Source organism: Lactuca virosa, chromosome 1 (assembly GCF_052849685.1).
Source record: "Lactuca virosa cultivar CGN04683 chromosome 1, Lactuca_virosa_CGN04683_v6, whole genome shotgun sequence".
In the NCBI taxonomy this organism is placed as follows: domain Eukaryota; kingdom Viridiplantae; phylum Streptophyta; class Magnoliopsida; order Asterales; family Asteraceae; genus Lactuca; species Lactuca virosa.
In genome coordinates, this window is record NC_136426.1 from 167,307,243 (window position 1) to 167,317,155 (window position 9,913).

Consider the following 9,913-nt stretch of genomic DNA (forward strand, 5'->3'; position numbering starts at 1 on the left):
AAAAAATGAGACATAGTCAACGTTTTGGCTATACGTGCGTTTAGTTCTGGAGATGCTTAGATCTTAGACTTATGTGCATATCTCCATATAACATATACTCATGATTATTTTGAACCTTTTAAATAATGGAATCATGTTGTATATATAGTTGATGAAGGGATGTAGAGTATCAAGGGCAATGTTAAGGTGCAGATCAAAATGTATGATGGTATGATCAGAAAAATCGTTTGTCGGTGTGTTCCTAATCGCCGGAAGAACCTGATTTGTCTTGGATCTTTGGCTAAGCATGGGTTAAGGTATTCTTGTGAAGATGACATGTTAAAAATTTGTAAATATGGTCCAGTAGTTATGAAGGAGAGATGCAACATGTAATATTTTTTTCTAGAAGATTGCATATTTAGAGGAATGGTAGATGTGTTTCAATCTTTGGAACAACATGATGAAAACAAAGAGTTATGGCATCAAAGATCGGGGGACATGAGAGAGAAAGGCATGTCAATCTCTAGTAAACAAGGGTTGGTTGGTGCATAACTAGTTGGAGAAGTCAAATTCTATGAAGCTTGTGTCGAAGGAAAGTATTGGTGAAGTTCAATTTTGGTCAACACACAAGTAAACAAATCCTCGATCATGTTCACTAAGTTTTATGGGTTTCCTTTTTAATGAATTTTCTTGGTTGATGCTAATAGTTTCTGACATTAGTTGATAATTATTCAAGGAGGGTGTGGTTGTATTTTATGAAGATAAAATATGAAGTGTTTAGAAGTACAAGGAGTGGAAGATTGTGGTCGAAAATTGACATCGAAAAAAGCCATGAAAATAAGAACATATAACGGATTAAAGTTTTGCAATGCATCATTTGCAATAACTTCTACAAAATAGAAGGTACAATAAGACACCGCACATGTACCACACACACCATAAAAAAACAAAGTGACAAAATAGATGAACAAAACAACATTGATGCAACGTGTAAATTTATTTTTTGAGTGTGTTTGTATTATGGATAGAAAATAAGGTATCTCGATATTATCCACAAAAATGTATATAAAAATATGAATTTTTATGTAAATAAATTACATAGAAGAGCGACGGATTACCATTTAAAAAACTTGAATTTGATGTTTTTTTATTAAAGCTGTATGTGTTTGATACTAAAAAATATGGATTTTTATGTAAATAAAAATACATCTACTATATAGCCACGGATTAGCAAGATACATCCTAACTAGAAAGATTGTAAAATCCGTTCGTAATATGTTGTTAAGTATGCACGTCAAGAATCCATTGATAAAGATTTCCGATGGTTTTATGAGATTTTCTAATATGTGCCTAAAGACATATATAAGAAGCATTAATTGAAGTATTAATTATAAAGAATATTACCATAATTAAATATGATAAATATTAATTATAAATAATATGTTTTAAAATTAATGTATTTTACATTTAGTTATGGTAATATTACACATAATAATTGTTTATCATTTTTAATTATGATAATATTTCTTATAACTAATACTTCAATTAATATCTATTATATGTGTCTTAGAGTACATAATTAAATATATCCATCACAACTAAACCGGTTTGTCAGTAATCTATCACTAAAAGATATCACCTTTAAGTCATCAGTAAAGACAGTAAAGACCGACTATCAATAGTAAAATTGCGGCTAAGAATAACCCACAAGTCAGCTAACGGAGTTTGATTGGGGGAAAATCCTTTGTATGACAATAGTGACAGGATTACTGTTGGGTTTGGATCGTAGGGTGTTAAATAAGGCAATACACTAAAAATATGCCATGTTCCACAAATAAATCAACATAAATTATTTTAACTCCATTACGTAAAAGATAGCATGTGTGGTAAGTGGTAACCAAGTGTTTTAAATCTCTCAAATAATATAAAATGACTCCAAGTCTTTTAATATTGGATTGATCGAATAACATTTGGGTAATTCGTTTGTATATATAGAGAAGGGTGTTGAGGTGTTGGTTCATGCATTCCTTGATAAAAGGTAAGATTATGATACCATGTATTATTCTTTAAAATCTTTTTCTCATACTCTTTTTAGATGTTATAGACTTTATTTTTCAATCCAGTCTTACATATATGTTATGTATTCATGATCCCCCCCGCCCCCCCCCCCCCCCCCCCCCCAAAATAAAATGTTGAAGCTCCTCCCATGGGTTTATTTGACGAAATGTTAAAAATCAGTTATGTTCATAAGTTATGCTATCATATGAAATGAACCTAACGCTTGGTGCTATTTCTTATCAATGTATGTGCAGGAGAATAGAAGATCGACGGACAAGTGTTCTTTACACAAAAAAAAAAGTTGTAAGCCTTCAACACTTGCAAATATTGTATAAATTTTTACGCTAGACAATATATATATATATATATATATATATATATATATATATATATATATATATATATATATATATATATATATATATTGTCGAATCTAGAACTAAAAATCACATCGTTCGCAAATTAAGTGAAGTCAATAAAAAAAATATACGCAACACTTGTGGGGGTTGGTTGGTTCGTGTACCTTAAAAAAAGTGAACCAACCAGTTGCTGGTTAAAACCGATTAAGCGCCATCGATTAAAAATTTTAAAAAACCGATTGAAATATAACTGAAAAAAATCGTATTGTTTAATGAAAAACTAATTGATTATTAATTTATTGATAAAGAGAAGAACGAAGAGTGAGAGTCTTTGGCATGCTGGCTTCTTTTTATTAGAACAATTTATTTATTTATTGATATTTTGGAAGTACCGATTAAGAGTTATTAACTTTTTGTTATCAATCTCATAATTTAAGATAACAAATTTTCCATAATAACATATTTTTCTCCTTTTAAAATGGTTTTTTAAGACATTTTTATAAAAAAACAAACTCAAGATAGGTCATCTATGTTTTCTAAGGCAGCACCTGATTTTTCTACTATATATATTAAATGAAATTGAAATTTTAGGTAGGTCATAGGACCTACCTTTGCCCTTAGTAAGTACGCCCCTATATATATATATATATATATATATATATATATATATATATATATATATATATATATATATATAAAAGGAAAATTGAATATACATTACAGCCTCACTTAAACTTACATACTAAACTTTATGAAACTATGTCGTTTTATTAGCTAACAATTTTTTTGGAAAAAAAAAATACTGTGATTTCCTAACAAATCACATCCTTATTAAAACACGATGTGATTGGTGCGTGAATTAAGTAATAATTGAGGGAAGAAATGCTATGGTGGATGGTATATTTACCAAGTGATAGCCGAACCAAGTATATTTATCAAGTTAAAAATATATAGTTTTGTGGTTTATTATATATATATATATATATATATATATATATATATATATATATATATATATATATATATATATATATATATATATAAAAGAATACATAGAATTAAGTATTTTTTTTAAAACATATATAATTATATGTTAAAAATTAATGAGATTACAAAGAAGTAAAATAAAAAACATGCAAATAAAGTTAAACAAAAAATTGCCACCTGTAGGTCTCGAGCTTGATAATGTGCACGGATGTTTTCTTATTTTTTATTATTGAAGCATTGTTTCCTAAGTTAGATAGGTGCAAACCGATAGACATGTGGCATGTTACGTGGCATGCGGTACCTGAATTTCAAAACCGGCGGTACCTGAATTTCAAAACCGGTTATTTGACATTTTTAAAAAAAACTTGATAAATTTTGTATATAGTTATTAAAAAATTGATGTTGGGATAAAACCAAGATTGTTAAAATCTCGATTTTCATCTTATGATCTTACGATTTTAAGATATTATAAGTGAAAATCGATCTCGATAACACTACGATCCCGATTCCACTTCTTTAGTTTATTATATAGCCAAGTATCAAAAATCCATTTATTCATATTTGAAATCGAGTGTCACAAGTTGTACGAAGTCTTCTCGAGCATCACCATTTTATCAATTCATCTGGAGTTAAGCATAACATACCCATAATAAACCATTTGTGATCTTATGCCTTAGTTATACATGATTAAAATGATCTTATTTTTAATTAAGATATTTTATTCTTAATGTCTACGGTTTGTATCAACAAAAATTATAGGTGATTCTTAAGAAGATAAAGTTGATTACACAAGTAAATTTGAATTAGTTCATTACGGTAAGATCTTACGATCCTGATCCGACCTTAACTTTTGTATAAAATGAACAGCGTATTGGTATCACTAGTGGATTGCTTTTATAAAACTTATACAACTGAAATAGAAATACTAAATCTGTAACAAACCAATAATGGTAATTCATTTGATGCAAAAGTTTGTTTACTTTTTCTTGGGGAAAGGTGTTGATTTGTGCGCAAATTAATTTAAATACATTCGAAGATACACGAATACAAACATCAAACTAATAATGGTTCCTATATTTCTTATAATGCAGATTTGACTTGAAAGCATAATGGTTGGAGATGGTATTGCACCCGCAATTGGGATTGACCTAGGAACAACTTATTCTTGTGTGGGTGTTTGGCGAAATGGCCAAGTGGAAATCATACCCAACGATCAAGGTAATAGGACCATGCCATCTTGTGTATCTTTCAGCGATACAGGACGTTTCATTGGTGAAGGTGCTAAGAACCAGCTCACTATAAACCCTGCCCACACAATCTATGGTTTGTATTATATACCACCTTTAATCCTTTCTGACTTCTTGCACACTTCCATTTTATAAAAGAGTGATTATTTATACTTGGTTAATTATAAGATACATGGTGGATTTTCAGATTCGAAAAGGTTGATCGGAAGGAGATTCAATGATGCCAAACTTCAAGAAGACATGAAGTTATGGCCTTTTGAAATTATCAAAGGGACTACCGACATTCCAAAGATTGTAGTCAACTACAATGGTGAAAAGAGGGAATTTTTTCCAGAGGAGATTTCATCCATGGTTCTTATGAAACTGAAAGATGTTGCAGAAGCATACCTAGGTGATACTGTGATAGATGCAGTCATCACTGTGCCAGCTTATTTTGATGATTCACAACGTCAAGCAACAAAGGATGCAGGATTTGTTGCTGGACTTAATGTTCTACAAATAATCAATGAACCTACCTCAGCTGCAATCGCTTATGGGTTACACATGAGTACAAATATAACTCGTGGAACCAATGTGCTCATCTTTGACTTGGGGGGTGGTACTTTCGATGTATCTCTTGTCACCATTGATGTAAATGGTACGTTTCGAGTGAATGCTGTTGCTGGTGACACTAACTTAGGTGGTCAGGACTTTGACAACATTATGGTGGACCATTTTGTGAAGCAATTCAATGAAAAGCACAAGACAGATATGAGTGGGAATGTAAAAGCACTGAGTCGGTTGAAGGTGGCTTGTGAAAAAGCAAAACGGATTCTCTCTTCAACAACTGAAACTACGGTTGAAATTGACTCTTTGCATCAGGGTGTTGACTTTTCTATGAGAATTACTCGTGCAAAATTTGAATATCTGAATGAAGATTTCTTTACTAATTGCATACAGATGGTGGATAGTTGTTTATGTGATGCAGGTTTTAATAAGATAGATATAGATGAGGTAGTACTTGTTGGTGGGTCAACCAGGATACCCAAGGTTCAACAATTGTTAAAAGACTTCTTCAATGGGAAAGAGCTTTCAAACAAGATTAACCCAGATGAGGCTGTTGCATATGGTGCAGCAGTTCTTGCTGCTAAGTTAAGTGGAGAAAGTAGTCCACAAGTTAGCAACTTCGAGTTGATGGATATTGTTCCATTGTCACTTGGTGTAGCTCTTTATGACACTTCTTTATCTGTTATAGTCAAAAGAAATGCCAAAAAACCATTGACTAGGGAAGCCAAGTACACTACAGCTGAGGATAACCAAAGTGCTATACTTTTCAATGTCTATCAGGGGGAGAGAACTAGGGCTATAGACAATAACTGGTTAGGAGAATTCACAGTTGCAGTCCCTGTTGCTCCGAAGGGTACATCACAGGTAAAAGTGGTATTTGATATCGATGAAAATGGTATTTTAAACTGCTCGGGGGAGGAAGTAACCACTGGCCTTACAAAGAAGGTAAGAATTGGCCATGACAAGCAGAGGCTTTCAAAGGCTGACATCAAAAAAATGGTTGTAGATGCTCAAAGGTACAAAATTGAGGACGAGGAGTTCAAGGAAAAGATTTCTGCACGTAGCGATTTGGAGGATTACATTTACAAATTGAAAAACAAAATCAAAAGCATAAGAAGCAAAATCAAAAGCGAAGACATTGAAAAAATGGAAAAAGCGATAGAGGATGTACGCCGCCAAATTCTTCATGGAACGAAGCTTGCTGAGGTTGATGAGTATACGAAGAAATCGAATCAGTTGGAAAGTATATGTGTCCCAATCCTTGCCCGATATGCTTGAATAACATTTTCTCATGGTGGAGAATTTCAATAAAAAAATTATGCACTTTTGGTTTTATTTTTTCAATAATAGTTGGACATTGTTCGACCTTCAATACTTAATATTGAAGTTGTGTGTGTGTCAATAATCCTATGATTAAAGACAAGTCAATTTTCATTTCGTTTTTGTAATTTTCCTTTATCTGAAATCAATAAAATTTTTCTCATTTTGTCTGTCCTTTTGGAATGCTTATTTATATTTGGCACATCCCACTACTAGGAAAAAAGGTATTAGCGACAGAATTTTAGCAACAGAAAATTCGGCGCTAATAGCAACGACACACAAACGAATTAAAAAAAAACTTGATTATGAGGATTCTAGTGACTGATTTCCGACGGCTTAACGATGTAATACTTTTCGTTGGTATTCCGTTACAATACATCGATGGTTTACCGACAGAAAATAAACAATTTCACATTCGGTCGGTAATTGGTTGGTGATATTACAAATTTTTTTTTCTTTTCAAATATTGGTGGCAATTTGGTAAAATTACAAAAGATAAAGGGCAGCCTTCACTAAAAAGTACTATTTTCTATTAACTTTTACGCACATGGGACTTGACCAAAGGGAAAAGGAGAGGCCGGTTCAACTTATGACCATCATCCTTGGAGCCGATTTGAGTTTTTTTCTCCATTTTTTTAGTAAAAAAAAGCCCTAACTTTGAGCAAATTTTTGTTTGCAATACTCAGAGCTAATACCATGGAAGATCCACCATCAATCAAGTGGTAGTTTGAGTAATCAGAAAACGACATCATGAAGGTGGATCACTTTCGGTGGTTCCGTAGTGGTTCCTTGTTCCGGTTCACAAACAAGAGAAAACTACCATGGAGGATGCGCAAGCAATTATGGTGATATTTTCCATCACTCGAGTTTCAATCTCGAGATGTTCTTCAAGTACCTGTTTAGTGACTCTAATCCTCCCCTTGATCTGCATCCTACAGTAATTCTTGTTGTGATTGATTCCAAGTCGTGAAAGATATCTATAGATTGATAATTTAGTTTTCCTAAATTTAGTCTGAGTCAAATAGTTGTCCTGTTTCCAGAATTGGAACTACATTCTATGTTCCTTTAGCAACATACGTACCTTCAACTAATACTTGACCCACCATATACCATTCTTCTCTTGGAAACATCTCAATTTACCACTCGAAGAAACACCATTTATGTTGTCAAATAACCAAGACCATTGCAACTTTTTGTGCAAAAAATTTCTTTACAACTTTTACTTAATGGTTTTGATCTTCAACGCCCCTTTCTTGATCAATCAAACCTTGAGAAAAACTTCAATTGAGCAACACCAAATCATCTGTAATTGACACTTTGATTAATCCAAGAAAACCATTCCCCATTAAATGAATCAAAACACTATTTCCTTGATGGAAAACCTCCGTGAAAATCAAATGGGTCAATACCGAATTGAAACCCTTTAACCCCCTTATTCAACCCCTTTGAAATCGTTGACAAAACCATGTTCTTGAACCGAAAGAACACATTGGACCTCTTTGAGAACTTTTATCAAAACCTTGGCATGCGTATTTGGAAACTCCAATCCAACACAAATTTCAGTTGTGGAGAGACCCTATTTTCACTTCAAAACACCAAAACAACGACAATTTAACCAAAATGGAAACGAAATTCAACTATTATGTTACTAGATTAGTAAAAGTTTGCATAGAACTCTTCCAAAAAAAAACTCACCCACTTTGAAATTAAACAACTCTTCCTTCTTTTTTTCTAGATCAAAGAATTCCACTTGAAAGCATTCTCTGGACCATCACTCGACAAATGTTGTCACCACTTGATCAATTATACTTTTAAAATGTAGCCAAGAACTTCAATTTAATAGCACCGTTCGATCGAAAAAAAACCACCCCACATTTAAAAAGTAATTAAAAACAAGTGTATAAGAATTAACAAACAATGATCAAAGAAATAAATTGTTCTTGTGTTTGTGTATGCATAGAATAGAGAACAAGAATTAAACCGAATTCTTCTTCACATGTATCTAAATGAGTTAAAACTCATTGAGTTATCTCCCCTATATTTACAACAATAATCCATATGTTATAGCCTCATTGACACATTAGACCCTAATCATAATTTCAATGCCACATTATACTACAATCTCCACCTTGACATTCAAACAAATTCCAACAATTCAAAATTGAAAAGTCAAACTTTTATACAAAAATCAAAACAAATTTGGATAGTTGATGCGTATCCAACCAAACTTCTCGAGTCACTAAAACAAACACCTTGAAATTGTCCCAACTTCGCCACGATCTCTACCAAAACTATTGCCACCCAAACGTATATATCAGACCCTATACAACCCAATGTACTCACGCTTTGGCGAATGCTCCAAACCGTATTTGGAAACATAATGACATCCCAAATGATCCACCATCTTATAAACCAAAAACCCACTTTTTGAGCCCTTGACTTTAATTCAGCAAGATCACCATGAAGAAACTCCCATGTCTCTCTACGGGTGAAAGTTTTCCTTCGTAGTCAACCTTAACCATTAGACTAAACACATAAGCAATGAATCGAATCAACGACCCATATAACTTTCCGACCATCGCCTTAACCTATACACCCAACTATATCGAGATAACTGCCTTGCAAAAAGTAGCACCAACCTTTCCCAACTATATCGAGATAACTGCCTTGCAAAAAGTAGCACCAACCTTTTGAACTGTGTAGGCTCCCATATCCTCGAACCAATATCTAACGGGCGGTCTAACCCATAATTTAAAAAATTCTTGAACAAAGGAAGGACAACCCACCTCGGATCTACCTTGAGGAACATCCTAATACAAGTCCATCACTATAGACCCAAGGCTATATTGAAAAAAAACACATCTATACACTTCCAAGTCCAACATCGTATCAATTTGAGGAACATACTTTCTGGAATTCGTACCACCTCAAAGTTGGCATCTTCCACCCGTTTGGAGATCCCCTCCACTTCCTCCATGATACCCATAGAACCATCTCGGTGGACCATCGACTTCTTATCAACTCATGTATCCCGAGTCAATATGATATGGCTCTTGGACAAGGACCATAACAGTTATCCCGTGACAGCACCACCATAGTCGTTCCTTGACTTTCCTCTTTTTTGTATATAGATCATCTCATCCTTACTTGCAAGCCTCTTGCCAACAAGTGAAAACTACATTCTTTGTTCCTTTAGCAACACCCGCACCTTGAACTAAAACTTGACCCACCATAGACCATTATTCTCTATGAAACATATCAATTAACCTCTCAAAGAAACATCACTTATGTTTTCAAATAACCAAGACCATTATAATTGTTTTCCATAAAATTTGTTTTCAGCTTTGACCTATTGGTTTTGTTCTTCAACACCTCTTTCTTGATCAATCACACCTTGTGAAAAACTTCGATTGAGAA

General features: G+C 33.2%; 1 protein-coding gene across 2 annotated transcripts; it reads left to right on the forward strand.

Annotated features, from left to right (window-relative positions):
• Positions 1-2,289: 2,289 nt before the first annotated feature.
• On the forward strand, positions 2,290-6,636 carry LOC145160967 (heat shock cognate 70 kDa protein 2-like). Of its 2 annotated transcripts, none has more exons than XM_079080358.1 (3): positions 2,290-2,340; positions 4,475-4,706; positions 4,818-6,636. In XM_079080358.1, exons 2-3 carry the CDS (start codon positions 4,493-4,495, stop codon positions 6,452-6,454), a joined length of 1,851 nt encoding a protein of 616 aa, XP_078936484.1. In that variant the 5' UTR covers positions 2,290-2,340; positions 4,475-4,492; the 3' UTR covers positions 6,455-6,636. The 2 variants fall into 2 exon arrangements, with proteins under 2 accessions (XP_078936484.1, XP_078936492.1); XM_079080366.1 differs by having other exon boundaries at positions 2,290-2,337.
• Positions 6,637-9,913: the final 3,277 nt, after the last annotated feature.

Bases quoted from the DNA above. Each gene is read 5' to 3' on its own strand.
- LOC145160967 (XM_079080358.1), top strand. From the start codon at position 4,493: ATGGTTGGAGATGGTATTGCACCCGCAATTGGGATTGACCTAGGAACA. The intron at 4,707-4,817 runs GTTTGTATTATA...GTGGATTTTCAG, and splicing joins CCCTGCCCACACAATCTATG to ATTCGAAAAGGTTGATCGGA.